Below are 27,075 nucleotides of genomic sequence, written 5' to 3' on the forward strand. Positions count from 1 at the left end.
AAAACTTTTTACTTTTAATTTCCTTATAATTCCTTTTTCACAGAGTTCTTGATTTTAATTTTTCAAACAAATATCTTTAAAAAAAATTGTCATTAATAAATACATAAATATAAGTAGAAATTTAGATAAAAACCTATTAGACTAAATTATTTTAACATATTTTTTCTTTCAAATTTTTTAAAATATAATATTTTAATTTTTATATTTTAAAAAATTTGAAAGAAAAAATATGTTAAAATAATTGAGTCATAATTTTTTATAAGTACTAATACTTTCTTCACTTGTAATTACACTTTTGAACTTAAATTTGGTTAAGTAAATTATTTGTTTTTAAATATTGCAAGAGTTCTTCTAAAAATATTAATGACGACACATTTTATTTGTATTTGATTTGCAAAAAAGTATTGATTTTTCGTACCTGGTTGAACTGTTTCTTTTGGCATATTGCTTGTACATGGTTAATACTTGTCATAATTGATTTTTGATGACATCATTCATGTTTTCTTTATCTTAGGATTACGCTTCCAACAGTTTCTCCATTCTTCGGGATTAGAGTTTGTATATCTTCCTCCCTCAATTCTCCTTTTCTGTTGATCAACGTCTCTGACTCTCCCTCTCTCTCACTGCTCGAAAGGCTTAACCATGTTATTGGACCGCCACGTTTTTCTTAGTAAGCAAACCCAAATTCATCACTCGTTTGATCTTTGTTATTAAGCAATCGCACAGCCGCGCATGTGTTGGACTTTATTTTCACTCTTGGTCCTTTTTTTTCTTCTTAATTTTCAAAACAAGTCTTCGATTTTATATTTATAGACAATACAAATGCACTAGGCTTAGAAAGCATTTCGATACGATCCATTGAATAAGCTAACAAATCTTGAATAATTAGCAATTGCAACTGTCTTGGTAGCCTCCAAAGACCAATTTTCTGCACACCTGATCAAGAATGCAAGGAATTAATGAAGCATTTATGACATGTGAATAACACCAATAATAGTTAAATAAAGAAATTAAAAAAAAATGAAAGATGCTCACAGGAACTGAAGGGAGCAAGATATTTTTGGGGTTGAGGTAAAACTCCATCAATTTCAATGCCATGTGAAAAAGACACCACGCTTGCGTTCAAAGAAGCATTGAAAATTGCTTAGTTAGAACCAAAATAGAAATGATTCCTTAACACTGTTTGGATAGACTAGAAATTAGGAGAAGAAAGAAAATAGGGGAGGGAAGTAAGATTCTTAATTCTCCATGTAAGTGAAGTTTATACTAAGAACGTTGATAGAAAACTTAAAAATTTAAAAAATAAACATTATACTATGTAGATCAAGCAAGACCACGTGAGCGGATTCTATTAGCAATTGGATAAACATTTATAGAAAAGTTTAATATGCCAAAAATTTAGATACAGTCGCCAAATATGGAGTATAAAAGTACAATTACCCTAAGAAAATGTAAACACTAACCGAAACTAAACTAATTCATTTTAACTGATTTGGAAAACTTCCCCCGCCCTCCCCGTAAACCTAACCAGATTATGCTCCTACTTTTGTCTAATGTATGCATTTTTCAAGTTTACTTTTCAACTTTCTGAAGATAATTGAAACTCAGTCATTAGAAAGAAAGATGTTAACATCTGGTACACCAAGTTAGCTACTTACGTTCCTTACAAAAATTTTGTAAAACTTTTAGCCAAAAAAAAAAAATTTGTAAAACTATTCCGCACACTTGTGCACGATTGGATAAAGAGACGTTTGAGTAGTTAAATTTTCTTCTCCACGAAAGAAACAGCTTGGTATACCGCGTTATAGAGCACCAATGGACGGTAAAAAGTATAGGTTTGCATAAGTTCGAAAACACTTTAGTTGGAGCAAAAGCATGTGATCAGGGGGCCTTGTTTAAAATCATATTTCATTCCCTCAAAGCATATTCTGAACTCGCTTGAAGAAAATTAGAGACTACATTCATTGATCAGTAAGATCTGGTCAAACACGAGGGACAGAAATCGGTTAGATCTGGGTTAGATCATTCCATCTATTCGACAACCCCAAGTAGTTTCTTTCCTGTTTTTTTTTTTTTTTTTTTTTTTTTTGAAAAGGAAGCTACAAATTAATACACAGATAACAGACGATCTGTTCTCAACTGATTAACTGATTCTTAGTCATGCCATATTACATTCCCTTTCCTTCTCGTAAGTTTCTTCCCCTCCTGTAGTCAACCTCCGCATCAGAGCACGACAATCCCGTTTGATATTTCCTACAGATTCTGGATGACCCCAATTTTGAGAATATATCCTCATCATCTATGAGAGTATGGTTATCCGGTGTACTTAGTCCAGAGCTGTTGCTACAATGTCCTTGTGATTTATGATCTGACATATGCAAGAAACATATTTGCTTATAGGCAGATACAGAAAACGACATGACATCCTACTCAGTAAAATGGACGAAATCATTCACACAAAATTATCCTGCATCTTTTACAGATAATATACAAAGATGACCAATGCCTTAAATCTCACTGGAGAAAAAATAACTGTTATAACATTCTTAGCTAATTAAAAGTAAAGCACAGCAAAGCACACCATGGATCTAATTATTTAAGTGATAGTATATATAATATTGAAACCAAATCATAATTAATTTAGAATTGAATTACTCTATTTTTTATTTTTTTTTAATTTCAACGACTTCTCTAGATGAAATGAAACAAATTATATTCAGATCAAGTATTTACAGCATACCTTCATATCCTTGACATATAGGGGCTTGAATAATTGCTTCCTTGCCAACTGGACCTGGATCTAATCTAAGATTTTTCAGACTCTGCAATGCTACTTGTGTCTCCTGAGCTTTGAATTCTTTCATAAATGAAGGCCCTATGCTCTCTTCCATTGTTGATTTACTAGAAGTGAAAGGCATCATGGTAAACGAGTCCTCCATTACATCAGAAATTTCCACATATTGAGGGGTAGTTATAATCTCATCTGCACTGAAACCAAAAGATGCTCGGTAAGCTTCTATTTCTTCCACATCTTGCTTAGGACTTCTAGTATGCCTACTCTGATGTCCATTTCCACCAGTAGATTGAACATCTGAATCTTTTGAAACACTTAATCTCCCACCATTATGAGGAAATGGATTTTGGTCTAAATAGAATTGTGCATAGGTAGCAGGGCAAAAGAAATTTGTATCTTGGGATGCCATAGTGACAGCATTGCTGTCATGCCCAGACACCCTCCCAGACCCAGTCCTCTGATATTTTCCATTCTCAGGAGATAGTGATGAATCCCACTGTGGGTGGAACTCCCGCTCAGGAAAAGAGGATGATAAACAGTCACCAGAGTTCCTTGATATTGGTGATATAAGGCTGCTGGCTGGACTTCCAGGGTAGAGTGAGTATGTAGCTTGAAGATCATTTGCAGTTATGTAGTTACTTTTGTCACTATTTTTAAGGTCCACTGAAGACGAGAGAAAATGAGCAAAAGGTACATCTGGGGAAGAGGGAGTTGTTAAGTGAGCCAACTCTGGTGGAGGAGTGCGAGGAGCAGTAGATGGCTCAGTAGTGAAATTTGAGAAGACTGGAGGAGACACCAGTTGTGGTTCATGAGCATATGGTCCAGTGGCAAACATTGTAGATGAAGGACCGCCAGGTGAGTTAGCAGATAATGATAAGAAACAACTAGGTGATTGCACAGTGGAAGGAAGAGCAGAATGTGTAAAGGATGCGGGAGAAGAAGGTGGGGCCAAAAGAGAAGGAGCTAGTCCTGTGGCTTGATTGGTCAACCCAGCCACTTGAGGTCCATTGGGCTGAGAGGCTGACCCATTACTGTCAGGAATGCGAGATGCAGGTACAATGCGCTTCCCACCTTTCTGTGAACCAAAACAAGAAAATGCACCCAGACATCCTCCCCATCTCTTTCGCTGTCAATGCCAATAAAGATTTACTCAAAGGAAAAAGGAGATCAATAACAGGTAGATCTGAAAAGAAACAACTATTGAAATTCTTTTTGAAACTTAAAATATTTAACAAGAACTCGACCTCCAATATATCTTTACATCATTTTACTGTTCCACATTTTATCAATAAATTGTTACCATAACTTTTAGGCATGCAAAGATAAAAAAGCTTACACTTATTAATCACGACATATCTTTTAGGATCAAAGGTTTTATCTGTGATCAAAATTTTATGAAAGTTTAGAAACACCCAGCGTCCTTTTGGTTATTTGGTTCTAAAAAATCTCAAACATGAATCTATATATGACAATTTGGCCTTCAAATTTTTCTAGTGTTTTCTTTATGTAATTTCCCCCCCAGTTCTTAATCCACTATCCCAAGCACCAATAGTTTCTGCTTGATAAATCCAACTGTAAATCTAAAACTCAAAGGTCCTTCATATTAAAATTATAGTTAACAGCATTAGCATAAACAATATCTTCCACTTCCAAAATTTTTAGGCTTCACACAGTCCTTTCCCCTAGTAAGTATCAATGTGAAATTTGTAAGCTAGCCACCTTCTGGTAGAATTATCTCTTTGGGATTTGGGTGCATCCTCTCATCTTGGTGCAATTTCCAATGAGACGTTTAAAAGGTTTTGGCAGGAAAAAGGAGGTTATGATTATATGTTCAGAGAGAAATGCCATATATTCAAAGATCTCTCTCTACCCTTAACTTTAATATGGGATACGATTGTTTTTTTGGCTTCTCTTTCACACAAATATGCAGAGATTGGAAAACTTTATTCGCTTCTTTTTTTATTTATTGTTCTAGTTTGATATTTATCCGTTTTCTTTTCTCTTTTCAGGAGAATATTTTGTCCCCGTATAGATGATTATTCTCTTCCTTTCTATCAGTACCTTCTATTATAACAAGAAGAAGAAAGCATGAGCTTATCAATGAAAAAATGAGATCATAAAATTTTTGGAAGGAAACAAAAAAAACAACTGAAAGTTGCAAGCCTATATAAACAAAAGGAAGAATAGTTTTACTGCCCAACAGAGTTATTAATAGCCTGCAATAGGAGTTCTATGGTGCTGTTGTGGCACAGAGTGGTCCTTGCCTGCTCCTGGAAAGCCATCACAGAGCATTTTTTGGTCACAGCCGTTGTGGCTGAAATAGTGGGTGATATCGTGGAAAATCACATGCTAAATAGGGATTAACCCCCCACCCTCCTTTTTTCCCAGTGTTATTCTAGGGTAAAAATGGGATTTAACCCACTTTTCAGACCTGGAAAAGTTAGGGCTTTCATTCCTTTCCCACCCTCTCTCAACTCTGAAGGATGCCCCACCATATTTGGAGACCTCTTCCCCAGCCATTTTCCAGTAACTCAGGCCCATTTCCAGTCACCTTGGTTCTGTTTCTGGCCATGTTGGTTTCATTTCCTGCAGTTGTTATTCACTTGTATGTTTGGCTTAAGATCTATGATGTTTTATTATTAATTACAAATATATCATGAAACTTTAGTTGCTTTTTAAATTTTTGAGCATTTATTTATATATAGTATAAATTGTATAACCTGTATAAAAATAATATTGCAATAGTGGCCATCCCCCTATGCATTGTACCAGTATGGTGGTTTTGGGGTTCGCTGCTACTGTGCTTTCCACATATACTTATGTAGTATAATCATCTTTCTACATAAAAAGAATGGTTATCTGAACTGAATTGAGAACTTCTAAATTATTGGAAAATATTAACTTGTTTATTTAATTTCCCCCATTACAGAAATGTTTGGTGTTCTCAAGGACATTTAGTAATAGTAGGCTACTAGGCTTAGTTCAATCGGACTTGGCTTCTGAGATTTTGGTGTTAATATATACCCCAGGGCTAGTTTGTTTTTCGCCAATATAAAGAATTCAAATACTTTCTCAAAATGTTTCAACCCTGGAAGCAAAGAGTATACGCTTAATTATATTTATTCCTCAATCAACACAATCCTATCCTATTTATTCCAGTGATCCTATGCAAAACATCAAGCTATTTCTCAAAATGTTAAATCTGATTGCATGCTGTCCACTGTCAAATGGGCATACTAGATTTGGAGCACTAAAGAAATCCTTCAATTTTCTAAGTTAATCCACAGTTTGATAAACAGGTAAAGAGAAAGAGACATGGTCGAGGAGCAGGATAGCTGGATAGAAGCAGGATTTCTAATTGAGAAGAATAAATAACTTTCTAAGGGATACTTATGAAAACAGTGCTAACTTAATTTAGGATAAATGATAGACACTCTAGGCCAACCACTAACTGAGCCAAGATAAACAATCTTGGAAGTGAAACATATCATTTGTGCTAATATTGTTAACTAAAAATCATAGTGCAGTATAGAAAGCACAATAGCATAAATCTGTTCTTTTCTTAAATTTAACAATGTCATGGAAGCTAATCAAAAGAAACTGTTTGAAACTGGATGGCTGAACCCAGTATTAACCAAAAATACCAAATAACTTATTTTAAATGAAAGTGGCTTGTAGTCAATGTTCAAAAAATGGGCAGTTTCTCTGGAAGTTAAGGCTGCATCCTCAATCATTATTATGAGATTCTAATATTCACAGGACTAAAAACAACCCTGCCCTCAGCATCGTGAAATCTCAATAGCGTTTCAAAATCAAGGTCTACATAAACAACATAGCATAAAGAAAAGTGTGGATGTGATGTACTACGGATCTTGATTTTGACCAAAAATTTGAAATTAAACAGAAAAGTAGAGGATTCTTCACTCTAATTTATGGGGAAGAATTACTCTAAAAAGCTTCCATTAGATGATACAATATGGCAGCTTCGGAAACTAATAATTCAGGCATCAGATCTGTCCAAGTTTAGTTCGGAGGGGCTTGAAGTGACAAATTCATGGTCGTCCATAATGTTCTCGAAGACAAAATAGATGGCAGTATAACCAGAAACAGAAAATGCAAACAAAGTAATAAATTGTTTGACGTGAGATCTGTGAAAAAGTTGCTTATAAGAGTGAAAAGAGAAATGAACAAACATGAAAAGCGATCCCCAACTATAAACAAACAAAATTGGTGTTAGATTATGCAGTAGGAATCCCAGATCTAACACCAAAAGCCCTTCTCTCAGTGGCAAATAATGTATAAAGCATAATTTTGAGTGATTGAGAGAGTGAGAGAGATACTCTTTCATGCTGAGGAAATCGATTTTGCTCTGACCCCATTAGATGGTAGCTGGGTGTGCAGTCTACTAGGACTGTGAGGTTGTTGCGCTGCGGGCACTTAGCTTAAACCAAGATCCTTATTACATTTCTTCTTCACAAGCTGACACCACATGGACTTTGATGTGAAGAGAAGGAGGCAGAATATTAATTAATTTATGGTAGCAATCAAAGGACAAAGAAAGACAAAAGCGAAAAAGATTGAAGTATGCGTGATGAAGATAGAGAAAAAGCGACCCAGAGGCTGGGACAAGAGCGATGCTTTATATTATTAATATTATTACTGGAAAACCACGCATAATGTCGACAAAAAACTAATTCAAAACTAGTAAACATGCTTTCTTTATCTTTTTTATTGAATTGTTTTGTTTCAAAATTATTTTCAAATATTAAATAATTTATTTATGTTTTATTTAATTATTTTTTAAAAAATTATAATATATTTTATATTATTATCATTTTAAAAATAAATTAGTTTAAAAAATTATGCATATAAATACAGTGAATATTTTTTTTTCATTTTTAAGATTTCACGACCGTTAAATATTTTAAAAGAATTAAATTTAATTAATCTTTTGTTATTTTTAATGAATTTTAGTAATTATATATTAATTATAATCTAAAGTATACATATAATATTTAATATTAAATATAAATATAACGTAAATATATAGATTAAAATTAAATTAAATATGCTAAGTAATTTGTTAAATATGCATGTGTATTTCGTGAGTCTGTTTAAAAATTTTATTATTATTTTGTTTAAAATTTAAAAATTATATTTTAAATATAAAAAAATACATTTTTAAAGAAAAATTATAATATTTTTATTATTTTAAAAATAAATTAGTTTACAAAATTATCATGCATATAAATACAATATACATGTATTATATATTTTTTTGCTTTTATATTTCATAACAATTATATGGTTTGAAAGAATTATATATAATCATTTTTTTTAGTTTATATATATATATATATATATATATATATATATATATTTATGAATTAATTATAATTTAGTTTTATACATAATAAGGTTATTTCAGTATAAATATAAATATCGAGAATACTGAATGATGATTGTTAGTGAATTATACATAAATATATAAATAGATATATTGTTTGTTCAAAATAATTTTGTAAAAAAATTAAAATTTTAGATGTACATTTAAACAATAATAATTAATAATTATTTACATAAATCAATAAAAAATAGGATAAATATACTTATTGGTTTAAATTAATTTTGTCAAAAGAGTTTAAAAATTGTAAACAGAAAGTCAAAATTAAAACATTATTTTTTTTTTATCAATTTATATGTAATATATAACTAAGCATTTTATAAAGTTTATCTTTTCATATGTATATTTTTTTTTATATTGGTTCTTATTAATTTTATCATATCAATTATAATTTATTATAAATTTTAATAATTTTTATAAAATTTGTTTAATCAATTCTCAGTATTTTTTAAAATTTATTTTTTAAAATATCATTAATTAAAAAATAAATATATTCATAGTAGTTCTATTTTTTTATTTTTAAATTAATTTTTATAAATTAAGTTTAATTAATTACCATTATTTTATGTTTTTCATATGATTTTTTAGGAAAAATAGTAATTATAAATTTAGCATTAAAATTTATTTGATTTTATGATATTAATTTTAGTATTTTCTTTTATGAAATTTAATGGTTTTTATAAATTTATGTATAATCAAATGTCAGGATTTTTTTCAAAGTTATATTTTAGAAATATCACTGATTATAAAATAAATATATTCATCCTTCATTATTTGATTTGTTATTATTTTTTATAAATCTTAATAATTACATTATGTATACAATATTAATTTTTTATTATTTAAATTTTATTTATTCAACAACTCGTTTGAAATCTCTTTATATATATATATATATATATATATATATATATATATATATATATATACATTACATGAGATTTTTTTATTTTATAAAAATATTTTATAATTTTTTATAATATTTTATCTTTTTAAAATGTAAAATATAAACATTTCTAATAAATATATAAATTTAATAACTTAAATTTATTGTTGGATTAGTTTACAAAAGAAAGATTGAGTGATACAATTCATCTAAATTAAAATAAAATCTAATAGACAGTACTACTTAAAAGTGATGTAATTTTATATTTACTTAATAAGTAGAAAATAAATACTTTAATATTAAAAATAAAAAATATGAATAAAATAAGTATATGTATTTACTTATTTAGAATAATTTAAGAAATTAACATAATTGTAAATCACAAAAATAAAGTAAGATAATATAAAAAAAATATCAACAATTTTAAAAAGTTATGTAAAAATTATTCATGTAGAAGATAAAGAATCAACGTAATAAATTTTTTTATTTATATTATAATTATTTATTTGAATGTTTCTAGTAATACTAATTTTAATATATAAATTTAATTTATTTATCTGAATATTTATTAGATTAATTATACAGTAAAGATTAATATATAGTTAATCATTTAAAAGTAACAAGGTTGTCATTTTTTTTAGAATGACAGTTTTTTTGGAGCTGCATTTTTATCAAATATAAAATAAAAATAGAGTTACTACATTCAATACATTCATCATTTATTTATTAATTAATAAAAAAATATAAACAAATATACATGTCAAACTAAATTTAATGTCCAAAACAATTAATAAAATACATATTAAAATATAATTTAATTATATACAAAATAATAATTTTTAAGTATGTATGATAATACTTTTATTTTAAATATATTTTAATTTTTAATGTCCATTTTTATTGGTCAATATATTAAATTAATTAATAAAATTATTTAAATAAAGATAATTAAGGTAATTAATATTTTTTTTCTTTTTTTAATGTTGTATAATCAACTTTTTCACTTTTCTATATCAATTGGAATAAATTTTATTGAATGTAACCTACGACAAATATTTTGTTTCAATTTTTAACATCTCATACAATTAATTCTGATAATTTTTTCTCAAGTATATTTCATACTCACTAAATAATTGTTGGAATTAAATCCAATCAATTATTTTTAAATTTTTTATTATCTTTTATAGATTCTAATAATCATAAATTAATTATAATTCAAATTTATATATAATTAAATTATGTAAAGTATTAAATAATAGTTTATAGTAAATTTTACAGAGATATATAGATATAGATGCTAAGTTGTTAACTTAAAAATATACAAAATAATAATTTTTAAGTATAAATAATAATATTTTTATTTTAATATATTTTATTTTTTAATGCACATATTTATTGATCCTTATATTAAATTAATTAATAAAAATATTTAAATAAATATAATTAATATTTTTTTAATATTATAATTCTATAGTTAACTTTTTCACTTTTATATATAATCAATTTGAATAAATTTTATTAAATGTAATTTATGACAAATATTTTGTTTCTATTTAATATCTCAGCTACCATCATAAAATTTTTATATACAATCAATTCTAATGTTTTTTTTCTTAAATACATTTCATAATCATTAAATAAATGATTAAACTCTTATTTTATCCTTGAGATAGTTAACTCACTTTGAAATATTAAAAACTTTTAGTCTTAACTTCCATCTTTGTCAGACAAACCAAACACCTTAAAATTAGTAATAAAATATTAAAATATCATGTTAATTGTTATGTAAAAAAATTTATATGACATAAATAGATAGATTTTAAGTAGGTCAGTCAAATTATAAGCATTAATTATTTTAATAACTTGTTTTATAAGCCTCAAGTTAAAATGAGTTAGCTATTAAATAGTGAATGAGTGAGTTAATATATTATAACAAATAGATATATTTAAAAATAATTTAATGATTTAAATTTTTTATTTTTTTAATAATATTAGCTTTCTTAAAATTGTTATTTAATTTTTTATAAAAATTTACAAAATTACTATTTAAATGTTCAGAGCTATTATTTTAGATTTTAATAAGATTATATTGATAGTTTAATGCTATTTCAGATTTTTTCATGTAAATCATATATAGAGGATAATGATTTTAAGAATTACAATTTTGACATGTACTGATGCAATTTTAATTCATCAAAGTTATTTTTGTATTGAGATAACATTCAACTTTTTTAGATCTTCAAAACATAAACTCTTTATGCAGTTGGTGATTTTAAGAATTTAAATCTTATATGCACTTTCACAGTTTTAATCCATTATGAAAATTAATTTTTCTATTAATAGAATATTTAATGTTATTTTAAATTTTTCCTATGCATTACACTTTTCCTATACACTAATCGCATATGCATAACATTGTGTTTACAAAATTCACTAACCCAAATTTAATTATCAAATTAGAATATCATTCAAATCCTAATTTAAATTCTAATCATAAAAAAGTTAATTATAATCACAATTCACAAATTTGAGAATTGAAAAAAAGAAAACAAACTTAAAGTGATTGGTCTAAAACTCAAATCAGATTTACACCATCTAGATTCTGCAAATTAAATGAAAGGTTTAACCTTCTATTAAAGCACTTAATCTAATCGAGAATAAAAGAAAGATAAAAAAATTTGAGAGAAAATAAAAACAAAGATTTTTATTAAGAGCTAAGTCTCAAAATATAAAATTACACACCTAATTCAGAGCATCATTGATTTATTTATAGACTTTAATTAGAGTAAATTAAATGGCGAGACCTCAATTATATCTAAAAGCTCAAATATAATTATTTAATAATAAAGATTCAAATACAAATCTACCTCAACTTTAAAAAATCATAGAAAATAAAAAATAACTCCAAATTTAGTGATCTGTATATACATTTTAAAGTCCTAAATGTGTAGAATCCAATGCAACTAGAATCAGTAAAAAATGATATCAATAAAAAAATTTATGACTAAAATAATAGTTAGAGATCAAAACTCTTAATAGAAATAGCCTCCTTAATGGTAGAAAAAGATATATGTAAATAACGATGTGTTTATTCTGAGATAGCCAAAAAAAAGTTCCTCTTTATAGAAGTAACTCCTTTTTATATATTTTCTTTTTCTTTAATTAGTTAGAAAATTAGGAATCCTGAAAAGTTGTTAAAAGTCAAGAAAAATTAAATTTGTTATTAATTTTATATTTAATTGTTTATTGAATTATTAGAGAATTTTTATAAAAAAATTATTTATAATATTTTGAAGTACATTTTATTTTAGCCTAAAATATTTTTTATTAATTTTAATTGTAACTTTTACTTTTATACTATTTTAAAATATTTGGTATATTTTTGTGAGTCTTATACATAAAATAATACTCCTTATAGATATATAAGTCTTATACATAAGTCTTTTTAATTTGTAAATTAATTTTATTGAGAGAAATATTTGTTTGTATTTAAATTGGTTAGATTATTTATTTTTAGAAATAAATAAAAATAACAGGACAACATTGTGTTCACAATGATCATAATAAATAAATAAAAATAATTTAAATATAAATATTATGCAGGAATCTTTATTAATAAAAAGTATATCTTGCCTAGTTTTAACTAATTTTGGATTTAAAAAAATAAATTATGCTACAAATTTTTTGAACCGATCAAAACGCTTTTTTATAGATTATTCGAGCGCACGCACAGATCAAGGTATTAGATAACTATATGATAAGTAGATTATTTTGAATGATTGGTATATATGAGATTATGAAAGAACATGATTAATGGATTATATCTAGCACTTGCATTAGGAAATATTTACTGTTGGGCTTCAAAATAACTCGATTAACTCTGTGTAGCCGAGTCCTACGAAGTGTTTGAAAAGGTTTCTTTTTTTTTAATAATTACTTTGAAGTTTGGGTTGCAGACAAAGTCCAATTCCTAATGTGTAGTTTAACGATAATAAAAATCTTCATATCTTCCTGTATCAGAAAATTCCAACTACAGAACTACTGGAATCCAAATTCACAAACTCACCAAAAATAAGAGGAAATATGGGGTGTCACACAAGCGATCTCATTTAGTAGATTATATAGCAGTAGATCATATATGCTACCGGCACACTAATATATATTTAATGTGTGAAGAAGAGTATGTTGGGTATTGCTAACACTCCTCTACATAGCATCAGCCAACAAGAGTGAAGACATGCAGAGATAGCCAAATATATATAAAATATAAAACTACATTACACGAATAGATTGCATTGAAACAAGTGCAATCAAGCAAAAACAACTTTTTTCTTCAATGGAAAGTTAGTGGGTGACACTCAAATTAGTCACTTAACTTGCAAATATCGATGAACTTCTGAACTGCATTGTGGTATTGGGTTCCCTGTATAAAGAACAGGCACAACCCTTGCATGTTAGAAAGTTTGCTATATTACATTAATGAATTTACTAGATAGAGTGACAAAACAATAAACCAAGATCATAGAAATTTCTGTTCCCTTTTCCGTTGCACGCAGTCAAACAAATAACTGGACCATATAACGTGTTGACCATAAACAAAAAAGTATAATCTGACTGGTTTACGTTATGTTAGGTTCAAAGCAAGGGAGGGGAGGAAAATGATTTTAATAAAGGGTAGGTGACAGAAGTAGTGGGTCCCTTATTTTGGTTTGGTTGAAGGGGCAGGTGCCTTTATTTGATTAGCAAGGAGCAGAGAAAGTAATAATAAGGCAAATATGACTATTGGTTCTTAAAAATATTGGCTATTTTGTGATAAGTCTCTAAAAATATTTTTGTTAAGAAATAGTTCTTGTAAAGTTAAAAATTTAAGATTTAGTCCCTGTCATTAACCCCTCACCTGTTAAGTGCTGAGCTAGCAAACGGAAAGCTAACTTAGTACTGTCACGTATCATGTCATGTTATTTATTTTATAATATTTTATTATTTAAAATAAATATTTAAAAAAAACTCTTAATATATTTTATATATTTACAAAATAAACCTTCTTCTTCTTCCCCAATTTCCTTCCTTTTCAACCAGTAGAAGCTCCACCTTCCCCACCTCAACCCTAACCTCTATCATGACCCTCACCTCCACTCTCTCCTCCTCAACCCCTCCACCCCATGTCAATCTCCCCACAGTCCCTTCCCTACCTCTTCCACTCCCACTCCCTCCACTTCCAAACCCACCCCCAACCTTCACCTGTTCACCATGACTCTCACATTCACTCCCTCCTCCTCAACCCCTCCACCCCCACCAACAACCTCCCACAGTCCCTCTCCCACTCTCTAGAAATTTACCCAAACTAGACCTGAGTCCAATTGACTAAATGCCAGCAAAATAAAGTATTAGGAAACGTTAAATAACAAGAACTCAACAAACAAAAAGAACTGGTAAACAATACCTCCCAATAAAGTTGATGACAGTCCATGCATTGCCAGAACTCTAAATTCTTGGCAAATAAGCAATTTGGAATTCTTTGAAAACCCTTTGCAGCTTCAATAGCCTCTTCAGTTGTCAATGGTTTCTGAATAAATGTTCCATTGCATTTTGTGCATCTTGACATTAGCTGATCCTCACTAATTTTAAGTTGAAAAGTTTCAATAACCTGAAACAATATTCAATTTTAGCCTTTGTAGACCATGCCAACAATTTCTCAAGGAAGAAATAGCTAACAATTTTTCTATCTGCTTTGCAAAATTTGAACTAAGGTGGAAGAGACCTTTTTTCCTATTTCTTGTGGAAATCTAGGGAGAAATAGACAATGCCAACACAAAGGTAAGTCTGAAATCCATGTACTCAGTTGAAGTACATCATAATCACTTTTGCATTATCCATAAAAGTTAACATTTTGAAAGAAACAATACCTCAAGTAGCTGTTCATTTTTCAGAAGACTCCTCACTCTATATATTTGGTTTTTTGTCAGATAATCGTGTCTTAGCAACTTTGCATCCCGTGTCAACAGCACTCTCTTCTCTTTTTGTGCTTGCTCTATCAGCGCCCTGAATATTAAAAAAGATAGTTTTACCATATATATATATATATATATATATAATTTTAAATTAGCTGTCAGAAGGTGAAATTGAGTATATGCTAGAATCAACAATTAGCAAACAATAACAATAGAATGATACTCTATTTATAACCTTGGTTCAGGCTTCTTTGAGTAAGGAATTGCAGCATCTATCCCAACACACCGTAAATGTTTTGCCAAGCCTTCCACCTGAGAAAATTCCTTACAGATTCATGCTCACATTTTTATTTTATAAATACCCAATAATTCTGAAATTCAGATCCTACATCAAAATAAAATCTTTCAGGATAAAACAGTTCAATAAAAATACTTATTTATAAAACAGGAGGTAAGAAAAGAGGTGCAAATGACTAGTGGCACAGATAATGTTGAAAAAAGTATCATTTATTCCGTGCTCCACACATGATTGAATTTTAACTACATCTATAAAAAACAGATACCTGAACATCTAATTTTGAAGAAAGGAGACATCAGATCTTCATAATTATGATGCTTACCATAACATCGCAAAGGAACTTTGGATATTCATTTCCCCCCACTAAAGGATCCGAAAGTGGGATACCTTGCCATTCATCAAACCTCTTAAAATGATTTTCTTTGCTAATCCCATTAATTAGTGACTGCTTCTTTCCTTTCTTTTTTGATGTCTTGGGCTTTCTATCCAACTCATTTAGCAAAATCCTATCACCATATTTTTTAACAACTTTCAACAAAGCTTCATCCATTGGCACAGTAACCCAACATGATGGTTTTTGGATCATCCCCCCTCCTAAAGGTGTTACCCAGGTAGCATCAGAAAAAGTAATGGCTTGGACAATTGTTGAAGCCTCACAAAATTGTGTTCTTAGGACTTTATCACTCATATCATGGTTTCTGAAAAGCTCTTTCAACCCAAGACTTGCATCAGGATTAGAAAATGCAGTAGTCTTGACAATCAGGTCTCCTGCAGTGAAGAATTCAACATGTGATGACCAAAAATTCTGTACGATGCCCCAATGCTTGGATACCAAATATGTCAAAAGTTTTCTAGAAAAAAAAAACTACAAATGGGAAACGAAAGAATATATCATGTGATCTGAAAATAAGATAAAATATAAATATATACAGAAAATATTTCCACATTCATCCAATGCATTGCAATTACATGAGGTTTATTTCTGTGGATGCATAAGTAAGATATGGAAACCACTATGACGTTGTAGGGTTATTGGAACTAAATATCAGTCAAATCATGACATAAAGTTTGATCTTTATTTGTATCCAATGAAATCAAAAGGCTCAATTGTACTCTCAGGCTTTCATTCCTCTAGTTCTCCTAAAATTGCAAATACAAATCCCAAATACATTAACAGCATTGTCTCCATCCTACTTTTCAAATTTGAAAAAGTTCATCCCTGCAATAGCATGTTCTTCTGTTGAAAACTGTTAAAAGAAAAGAAAATGAAAAAGCATTGAGTGAATCTGTGTCTCAACTACACAACGGAGCATATATTTATATTAGGAGCATTGATACAAAAATTAATTACAGAGATATTATAGTTACCTAATTACCATAATTACAGGAATATCATTTCCCTAAAACAGCATATCATCTCCCTAATTACAGCATTACTATAATTACATGTTTCCATATTTACATATTTCTAACACTCCCCTCAAGCTTGAGCATATAAATCATATGCACCAAGCTTGTCACATATGTAACTAATTCGAAGACCTCTTAAAGACTTAGTAAAAACATCTGCCAGTTGATCATTTGAATTGATAAAGCTTGTTGTGATGTCCCTCGATAAGATCTTCTCACAAATGAAGTGACAATCAATCTCAATGTGCTTCGTCCTTTCATGAAATACTAAATTTGAAGCAATATACAAGGCTGCTTGGTTATCACAAGTAAGTGCCATTTGTGTAATCTTTCCAAATCTCAGTTCTTTGAGAAGTTGTTTTAGCCAGATAAGTTCACATGTGGCTAAAGCCATGATTTGATATTCTGCTTTTGCACTTGAGTGGGCAACTATACTTTGCTTCTTACCTTTCCAAAAAAACAAATTCTCTCCAATAAGAATGCAATAGCTAGAAGTAAATCTTCTATTAACAGGAGAACCTGCCAAATTTGCATCAGAGTAACCTATAATCTGAGCATGAACCTTGTCCTCATACACGAGTCCTTTCCCTGAGGCTCCTTTGATATATTTTAAGATGAGAATCAATGTATCCCAGTATCCTTCGCAGAAAGAATTAAGAAATTGACTTACCACACTAACTGCATAAGAGATGTCTGGGCGAGTGATAGTAAGATAGTGTAGCTTCCCAACAAATTTCCTATACCTTTCTGGGTCAAAAAGAGGCTCCCCCTAACTTGGCAAAAGTTTGGAATTAGGATTCATAGGAGTATCTACAGGTTTAGCACCCATCAAACCTATTTCCTCTAAGATATCCAATGCGTACTTTCTTTGGAAAATAACAATACTATTCTTGGATTGTGCCACCTCGATTTCCAAGAAATATCGAAGTCTACCAAGGTCTTTTGTCTGAAAATGGTGACATAGGTGTTGCTTTATCTGTGTAAGGCCATGATGATTACTACTAGTAATAACCATGTCGTTGACATAAACAATCAAGTTAATGCATCCTATGGGTGGCGGTAGAAAATTAAATGATCTGCTTCACTCTAAGTCATCCCAAACTGTTGGACTACAGTATTGAATTTGTCAAACCATGTCCTAGGAGACTGTTTAAGGCCATAGAAGGATTTTCGAAGATGACAGACTAATCCAAAAGACTCCCCTGAGCAACAAAACCAAGAGGTTGCTCCATATAGACTTAGATCATTAAGAAGAAAAGCATTCTGATGTCAAGCTGATAAAGAGGCCAATGGTGGATGGCAACTATAGACAAGAATAAGAGAACACCCACTGGAGAGAAAATGTCACCATAATCCAAGCCAACTTTAAGGCGATCAACTTGCCCATCGGGGACAACTTTAACTGTGTAAATTCATAGGCAGCCAACAACTATTTTGCCCGCTGGAAGGGGAGCTAGGTCCCAAGTTCTACTGCTCTGAAGTGTGCTCATCTCATCAAGCATAGCTTGACGCCAACCAGGATGTGAAAGAGCTTCATCTGGATGTTTAGGAATAGAAACAAAATACAAAGACAAAAGGCACATATGTAAAGAAGACAAATGATGATATGATAAAGCAACATAATGTGGAGAAAGATTGCAAGTGGAATGTATACTTTTGCGAAGAGCAATAGGAAGATCAGTCTCAAAAGGCAAGGCCGAAAGAGGTGAATGAGTTGGAGCCGACAATGAGTCAGATGGAGTCCCTTCATTGGTTGATGGTAGTACAGGAGGTGGGTGGGACTGGCAAAAATAAACCTATAAAGACTCAGTGAGTATAATGTCAGTTCCACCTTCAATGTGTCTAACTTGTCTCTTTTTAATGTAGATGGAGAATCCGATTTGAGGACAAATCCTTCTCAAAAAGGAGAGAGTGATGAGGACATGACCATGAGCAAGGGCAAGGATCCACTTGAAGGACTTGGAGGACCTATGACAAGGGCTAGAGTAAGGAAAGCAAAGGAAGCTCTTCAACAAGTGCTGTCTATATTAATTGAATACAAGCCTAAGTTTCAAGGAGAAAAGACTAAGGTTGTGAATTGCATCATGGCCCAAATGGAGGAGGACTAATGCGCCACTTTGCTTCAGTTTTTAATTGTTTAGTTTGTTTTAAATAATGGCTCAATCCTTTGTAAAGTTAGCTGACCAAATTATGTTTTGGGATTAATCAACTAATGGGCTTTAGTTTAGTTTGATTTCAAGTTGTAATAAGGGCCCAATTGGCAACTTAGACATCAACCTTTGGGAGACCAAGAAGGCGCATATCTAGTGGCTTTTAGGTGACTTTTGGTTGCCATAATTTCAGTTACAATAAGTTATTAACTAGTTTTCATTCCCTAGGTTAGTAGATCATTACTAGCTTAAGTGAAATTTATTTTCCTTTATTGAAAACCTTTGTAATTCTGATGGTAAAACTTCTATATAAGCTGAACCATTTTATCAATAAAGTAAGTTAAGTTTGATTCAGAAATATTAGAGTTTATCTCTTTTATCTTAGTAAGAGTGATTCTCCTAAATTCTTGAGTGATTCAAAAACACCTTGACTGTATCAAAGGACTTTCACTTCCCTTTGTGTGTTGCCTTCCTTGGAAAGAGTGATTCTTTCCTTCCACCATTCGTACAACCAAAATTTCAGAAAATTCAGTTTTGCCCAAAATTTTTTGTAGTCATAACTCTTGTTCTACTCGCCCAAATTGAGTGATTCTTAAGCCTAAATTGAAGTTCAGAACGAGAACTTTCACCTCGTTTTGGAATCACCTCAATTGGAGTTCTATAACTCGAGATGTCATTTTTAAAATTCTGTCCAGCCACCACCAAACCAGCGCTTTTGCTTCCTTTTTCATTCATTTTAACACCAAGAACCAACACCTAATTTGTCCAGAAATTCATCACTAAATTTTCTAATTTTTCTATAAGGTTCTAACCCTAAAGATCCTAAGTCAGCCCTTGAGCAAATGGGGTTCATATCAACATGCAAGCCGCCCAATTCATTAAGAATTGACCATGTATCTTTGCAGCATCACACTACATTATCCTCTGTCATCTTTATTTCTAGTGCTGCATTGGAATATTCCTTCAAATGTTGTGACCATGGTAGTCAAAATCGAAATTCTACGTAGGATCGGAGAGGGGGTCCAGGATCGTAACTCGTAAGATCGTAACATAAAACGTAAGATCTTACAAAATTGTAGATATACATATAAAATAGTATAAATAGGAAGAAAATAAAAACATTAATTCAAACCACATTACTTTAAAAGATGAATATTAAGAACATGTCTAACATAAACATATTCCAAAGTTCTAAACAAAATACAAAATCAATATCCAAACTTTAAATATTTATTTTATCATATCTAAAATATTTTGATAATTAAAAAATTCATCATATCCTTCATCATCTTCATTTGGTCCATCATCTCCTTCATCATCTAAATTGTCTATATTAGAAACATCACCAACACTAACATCTTGATTTGAACCTTGATCTAAATCTAAGTCCTCATCTTCATTAAGAGTATCAACCTCAATATCCTCATCTTCCAAATTGTCTTCTAGGCCCAAATCTTCATGATTTCCTCTATCATTATTTTCCACTATCCACTCATTGTAAGATGGAATATCATCTACATTTATGTGAAGATCCTTTACTCTCCTAGCTGTCTTCTTCTTGATCAATTTTGAATTTGCCATAACAAATACCACATCATTCATTGTATTTTACTTCAAACGGTTTCTTCTTTTAGTATGCACCTATCAAATAATAATATATTAAATTATGATTTAAGATACAAAAAAATAGTTGGCTAGCCTAGTACGTAATATTAAAAAAAAAGAATTTCTACTTACCATCTCAAAGGCACTCCAATTACGTTTACATCCAAAAGAACTGCATGTCAAGCATAGTATTCGAATAACAAATCTTTGAAGCTCAGGATACTCATTTCCATGAGACATCTACCAATCAGTTGGCAGACGCATATCAATAGTTTTTCTAGCCAAGTGACTCCCAAAATTACCAGCTCGCTTTCTAAATGAATCAAGTTGACAATCAATTTTACATTGTTCATCTTGATCAAGAACCATTCTTGTCAAACAATCATATAGTCCACGCTTAACTCCAAGATCAGCCTTAAATTTAGGACTATAGTGCATCCTAAGATTAAGAAAATAGCCTGCAGCATGCAAAGGCCTATGGAGCTGTTTATCCCATCTTTCATCTATGATATTCCATATAGGTATGTAACTGATAAACAGCAAATAACAAAGATTCAATATACAATACAACATAGATCACAAAATGGAGACTAATTAAAAATGATAGTAGTTATAGTTAGTTACCTTTTCTTAACACCATTGAAAGCAATTTGAATATTCTCTTTAGCTTGATCTATTGCCTCATAAATAAAGCCCATAGTTTCCTAATCTGAATAAACCATTCAAAAAACTTTGATAAGAGAAAATGTGGCCTTCAAACAAGTGATTATATTCTTCCAAAACTCTCTATCCAAAAGCAATTCTTCTATAACTCTCCCATCCTTTGTCTTAGCAAACTTAAAGGACTTCCATTCATTAGATGTGAACATTCTTATCAAAGCAGCTCTATTTTCTTGAAGGCACCCTAGAGTCAAATAAGATGTAATAAAACGAGTGATTCCTGGCCTTATCAAATCTTTGCCTTTGGTAAAATATTGCAATAGAGAAATAAGACCTGCCTTGAATAAATGTAGTTTGTAATTTTTTTACTTTTGGAATTGTCTCTTCATGAATCTGTATCTTCTTTTCAAAGTTCTCCAACATCAAATCAATGCAATGTGCTGCACAAGGGGTCCAATACAAGTGTTTCCTTTTTTGCATCAACATCTCCCCTACAGCTTTATAATTTGCTGCATTATCAGTCATAACTTGGACTACGTTTTTCTCACCAATTTCTTCAACAACATCATCAATCATTTTAAATATTTTATCAGCTGTTTTTTTTATATGAGATGCATCAATAGACTTCAAAAAAATAATTCCTTTAGGACTATTTACCAAGAAGTTCGATATTGTTCTCCTCCTCTTATCAGTCCACCCATCAGTCATTAATGTGCATCCAACAATATTCCATTCAGCTCTATGTTCTTCTAATCTCTCCTTTGTTAACTCTATTTCCTTCTTCAAATATTTTACTCTAATTTCATGATAGCTTGGTGGTTTAAATCCAGGACCATGGCTGGCAATTAAATCACACATAACAGAAAATTCATTACTTCTTGCTACATTGAATGATATGGCATTATTATAAAAAAAAACCTTCCAATAGCTTGACAAGCCTCCTCTCTTCTAGTTTTGTTGAATATGTTGTTAATTGTTGCTTGGGTGGTCCTTTTCCGAAAAATATTTCCTCCTCCAGTCACCTCATTCTCACTTGATTTTCTTTTGCTTCCATCAGTTGTATCTAAAGTTTCTCTCTTAGCAAAGGAATTTGATTTTTTATTCAAATTTTCTTGCATGATTACAAGTAAATTCCACATTTGATTTTTGACCTCATCCGTAACAGATTTGCATGCTCCAACATCTTTGGCTGTTTGGGCCAAGTGATGCTGCAATCGATAAGCACCTCCACTTACAATTTTTTGACAATATTTGCATTGAATTTTTCTTGTACCTTCAATTACAATCCCATGTTGCCATGCTACATCACTTTTGTTTCCCGGTGCATTCTTTGGTAATGACTTGGAGGGAGGAGCTTGACTACTAGTTGAAGCCATTTTGTCGCAGATAGCAGTAGCACATATAACAGAAAGCAGAGCACAGAAGCGAAAAATGAAGAAAATCGCAATTACACGCAGTAGCCAAGATGATGAAGATGAAGAAGAAAAAAACAGAGCACAAAAAGCAAAAAAGCCCAGATCAAATCATAGAAAAAATCCAGTCGTCGGAGCTAAGCCCAGTCGCCGGAGTTGAATCGCAGTCGTCGGAACCAAATCGCAGTCGCCGGAGCCTCGCAGAGAAGTCGCACAATAGTGACGCCCAATCTCACAGAACAGAGTGAAGAAGAAAGGAGAAGTCGCAGTGCAGGTTATGGGATTTTAGGGTTCCAAAAGCTTAAATGAGGTCGGGCCGGGTCGCGGGTCGTTGGCCCAAAAAGCTTTCATCTTTGCACGTCGAAATCGCACGTCTTCAACGAGTTTACGACCCAGCAAGAACGATCCCACCGATTCCACCATTTAGTGTTCCTAGCACCGATTCAGCACGGAGACATGGATGGAGATCGTAGAATCGTATGATTCTACAATTCAAAACGCGATTTTGACTACCTTGGTTGTGACCAGTCAAACTGCTCCTATTTAAAAAATAAGAGAACAGCATTGCTTCAAGTGAAACTCAGTAAGAATATGCAATTTTGGTAAACTAGAGTGACCAAATTTCCAATCAAGCAATATAAACATAATTTCAAATGTTTCAATAAATAAAAATAACATAATGACAGGCTCTTAATTTGTTTAGAGTTAGTGGCATAAAATTTTCAGACATTACAAACCTTCTTTAGCAACCTTTGCCTGGAAGACCGCAAATATGTCAAGCAAGCAATGAGCATCCATAGCTGCATATGTTATCTGCTCTTCTGAAAGAGGACGGCATGACCAGTCACTGCATTGGAGTTCCTAAAGCAGATATAAGTTTTGTTAACACCTTATAGCAATTGAAAAATGTCATTTGGATCAACTCTACATCCTGAAATTCCAAGGGATCACAAACACATCCTTAAGCAAATAAGAGATTCCCCTTTCATGCCCTATTACAAACACTCATTCTGTTTCTATTTAGATACAAAAATATGAACAGCACTATCTTTCTAATGTATTGAGGTCAATCCTATTAGCCTTTGAAAACTCAATAAACATAAAAATCTGCAACTCACAATATTTGTTTTGTGATCAAACAAATATCTTCAGAAATCACGGTGCAAAGGTAAGATATTCTGATTGATATAATCCAGCAAATAGGATAGTGAACATGTTCTTTTATCTAAAAGTATATAAATGCCAATCTAAAAGCCAAAATTTAAAATGCACCGGGAGATTATCATTGACTCAAGATAGCCTACTGAAGATTAACTCTGAAAGTATTTCAACCAGTCCTTGATAAGTAAAATCATTATTGTTTGGGGGATTATCATTCTTTGAATTGACAATATTTTCAATTTCGACTGCAATCTGGAATCTTCTAAAATCTAGACAGAGAATACTTTTCTCAACAACTATATTGTTGTTTGGGGAATTATCATTCTTTGAATTGACAATTGTTACTACAATATCTGACTGAATCCAAGAATAGGATTTGCATACAGCAAAAAGAAAATATTTTCAATTTTGACTGCAATCCGGAATCTTCTAGAATTAAGCACAGAATACATTTCTCAGAGTCAATAATCATTCTACTACCCACAGAGATGAAACTAATATGCACATTTATGTCTGACAAGAAAAAAATTCTAGTAAAGAGATATAAAACCATTCATATGCCTGAACTAAGTAACTACTTAAAATTTGAATAAGACTTCAATAACCCAGTGCTCGGATTGATCCATAAGTAAATTTCATCACAACGTAAAAGTGAACTTCTTCCTCCTCTCCATGGTTCAAACCAAACTGACCATAGTGTGAGGGACCATGACAGAAATTTAAATCCCTAATATTCCTCTGCCACTATATGATAGCTTAAACATTTGGGATGATTGACTCTAACAAAATTAAATATAAACTTTACCAATGGGTGACCTGTCATTCCTTCTTCTCACCAACCCAAATCAAGACACAGGAAGAACAACATGCAACAAGTAGCTTCCAGCAGTATAGTTTCTCTTAAAAGGAAAAGAAAGAAAGATTAATAGGAGAAAAGAGTAGAAAAGACATTGACAGCAACAATTTAGCAACCTAACGATCGCCACTTATACATAAAACAGAAACTTTCGCAAATGCTAACAGAAAAGTCATTTGACCTAAAGCAGAGAATTACACACATTAATTCAAGTTGAATAGCTTATGAAATGAAACAAACCTTTGAAAGGGAAAACCCCAACACTTCTCCACATATAGTTGATAAACTCTTGATTTGTTTGGGTACATGTTTGTTATTATGCTGCAGATGATTATAGACACTCCTGATATCCAAATACGGCTCAACCTATCCACAATTGAAAAATATCTAAGTAACAAAACGCAGAGAGCAAAGCAGAAAATTTAAAATCTTCATTTATATGCATAAGAGTTATGTCTCACCTTGTCGAAACCACCTTGGGAGCTGAAAGTGGAAGACAAGTATACCAAATCCTGCTTGAATCCGAATCCAAGTTTGAGGATGTCAGGGGACACCAGCAGTTGTCGCAATGGTTCCGATAGTAAAGAGAGAGGTAGGGACAAGAAGTCGAGCACAAAGACTCCACAGTCACCGCATGCGATTTGGAGCAGCGACACGGTGGGGAACAACGCTTGCAGAGTTCGGACGGGTTTCCATTCGGCGTCTAGGCCCACGAGCGAGGTCCGAGACAAGGCCTCACCCAGGAGGGTGAACTGGGGCGAGTCGGTGGAGGTAACCAGGTGGACTTTGAGAACTTGAGAATTTTGGTTTTGGGGATCACCATCCATGATTCGTAAGTCAGGTTTGTTAACCGTTGTTACGAGCACGTGGAGCTTTATGTAAGTTTTTTTTTTTTTTTTTTTTTTTCTTTAAACATTTTTATTAATAATTTTTGTAAAATATTGTTCTAAAAATACCTTATGATAGGATAATTCGCTCCTAACAACTTATTTTGTAAGGTGCTCACATGATCTATGTCAATGTAAAAAATGAGAAATAATTAATGTTATTGTCCAATAGTAATTATTATTTTTTACAATTTAAAATTTGAAATAAAATATTTTTTTAAAAATAAAAAAGATAAGAAAAAGTGTAAGAAAAGTTTTTCAAGAAGTGCTAAAATCTTGGCAATTTTATTTAAATAATGTAATTTTAAAAATTATTTTCAAAAATAGGATTAATTTAAAACTATTTTTTTGTCTGAGACTTTTTTTTTACTACGTAAGTGAGTGTATCGGAGAAGTGCTAAAATCTTGACAATTTTATTTAAATAATGTAATTTTAAAAACTATTTTCAAAAATAGGATTAATTTAAAACTATTTTTCTGTTTGAGACTTTTTTTTTGCTATGTAAGTGAGTGTAGCATAGATTTACAAACGATACTATTTTTTATTATTTTTTAAAATAGTATTGCACATATCAAGTCGATATCTACTCTATTAATGACATGTGTCAAACGCAGAACGAGTATCTCATTTTTCAAAAATCTTTTAAGTATTTTTTAAATTTATAAATTTAAATGTTTTTTAAATTATAATATTTTAAATTTATAATCTTAAGTATTTTTTAAATTATAATTTTTAATATTTTTAAATTAATGCCACATGTCAATATCTCACCTAGTATCGGACCTGATATGGAGATACCAGTGTCACTGCAAAAGTAGAGATAGCACTATCGTCCAAAAAAGTAAGATACTCGTTCTGCGCTTGACACGTGTTATTACTGGAGTGGGTATCGACCTGATATGTACGATACTATTTTAAAAATAATAAAAAAATAGTATCCTCTGTAAATCTATACACCTATTTACGTGGCAAAAAAAAGTTCCTGACAAGAAAATAGTTTTAAATTAACCCTATTTTTAGAAATAGTTTTTAAAATTACATTATTTAAATAAAATTGCCTAAAATCTCTTCAAACTTTTCATAAAATGTATTTAAAAATATTATATATATATATATATATATATATATATATATATATCTTAATTTTAACATTATTTTTTAAATAAAAAAATTTCACCTTCAATCTCCTAACCAATACTCCAAAAACACGGTTAATATATAATATCCTTCAAAATAACGTAATAGTAATTCTTTTTCTTAGTCATGCTCTACTTAGTTTCTAATAATCAATTACTTAGTATTATTTAACGATGCAACACTATTATATTGACATTTTTTTTTATTAAATTTCAATTATAGTTGTTGTAAGTGTGTTAATGAGTAGTCATTATAAACGATACCATATTTCTTATTCATTATATTTTTGAATTTTTTCATAAATTAATTCCAAAAATTATATAAAATTAACTTCTAGAATTTAAATTTTTAAAGTTTGTATAAAATTGGCTTATGAAAACTTAAACTTCAAAAGTCCATAAAATCTACTTCCAAGTAGGTAAAATATACTTTCAAAATTAAGTTTTCAAAACCTATTTCAATA

General features: G+C 30.6%; 2 protein-coding genes across 3 annotated transcripts; both read right to left on the bottom strand.

Moving 5' to 3' along the window:
* Positions 1 to 2,081: 2,081 nt before the first annotated feature.
* On the bottom strand, positions 2,082 to 7,418 carry LOC113846973 (uncharacterized protein At1g76660). 2 transcript variants are annotated; one of them, XM_027475774.1, is made up of 3 exons: positions 7,135 to 7,418; positions 2,741 to 3,920; positions 2,082 to 2,368 (listed from the first exon to the last, which is right to left on the bottom strand). In XM_027475774.1, exons 1-3 carry the CDS (start codon positions 7,171 to 7,173, stop codon positions 2,169 to 2,171), a joined length of 1,419 nt encoding a protein of 472 aa, XP_027331575.1. In that variant the 5' UTR covers positions 7,174 to 7,418; the 3' UTR covers positions 2,082 to 2,168. The 2 variants fall into 2 exon arrangements, with proteins under 2 accessions (XP_027331575.1, XP_027331576.1); XM_027475775.1 differs by lacking the exon at positions 2,082 to 2,368 and adding an exon at positions 2,382 to 2,532.
* Positions 7,419 to 13,176: 5,758 nt separating this feature from the next.
* Positions 13,177 to 25,429, bottom strand: LOC113847339 (exonuclease mut-7 homolog). The gene is made up of 8 exons (XM_027476370.1): positions 25,049 to 25,429; positions 24,828 to 24,953; positions 23,308 to 23,431; positions 15,656 to 16,101; positions 15,271 to 15,347; positions 14,991 to 15,126; positions 14,528 to 14,731; positions 13,177 to 13,507 (listed from the first exon to the last, which is right to left on the bottom strand). Exons 1-8 carry the CDS (start codon positions 25,412 to 25,414, stop codon positions 13,448 to 13,450), a joined length of 1,539 nt encoding a protein of 512 aa, XP_027332171.1. The 5' UTR covers positions 25,415 to 25,429; the 3' UTR covers positions 13,177 to 13,447.
* Between the last annotated feature and the right edge of the window lie 1,646 nt (positions 25,430 to 27,075).

Source organism: Abrus precatorius, unplaced genomic scaffold (genome assembly GCF_003935025.1).
Source record: "Abrus precatorius isolate BTA unplaced genomic scaffold, Abrus_2018 Scaffold8, whole genome shotgun sequence".
NCBI classification, from domain to species: domain Eukaryota; kingdom Viridiplantae; phylum Streptophyta; class Magnoliopsida; order Fabales; family Fabaceae; genus Abrus; species Abrus precatorius.

Coding starts and splice junctions, on each gene's coding strand:
- LOC113846973 (XM_027475774.1), bottom strand. CDS start 7,173: ATGGGGTCAGAGCAAAATCGATTTCCTCAGCATGAAAGA. Junction 3,921..7,134: donor GATTTCCTCAGCATGAAAGA/GTATCTCTCTCA, acceptor TGGCATTGACAG/CGAAAGAGATGGGGAGGATG. Junction 2,369..2,740: donor TATATGTCAAGGATATGAAG/GTATGCTGTAAA, acceptor TGCATATGTCAG/ATCATAAATCACAAGGACAT.
- LOC113847339 (XM_027476370.1), bottom strand. CDS start 25,414: ATGGATGGTGATCCCCAAAACCAAAATTCTCAAGTTCTCAAAGTCCAC. Junction 23,432..24,827: donor TGGGGTTTTCCCTTTCAAAG/GTTTGTTTCATT, acceptor TATCTGCTTTAG/GAACTCCAATGCAGTGACTG. Junction 16,102..23,307: donor GGCAAAGGTTGCTAAAGAAG/GTTTGTAATGTC, acceptor TCTTCACTGCAG/GAGACCTGATTGTCAAGACT.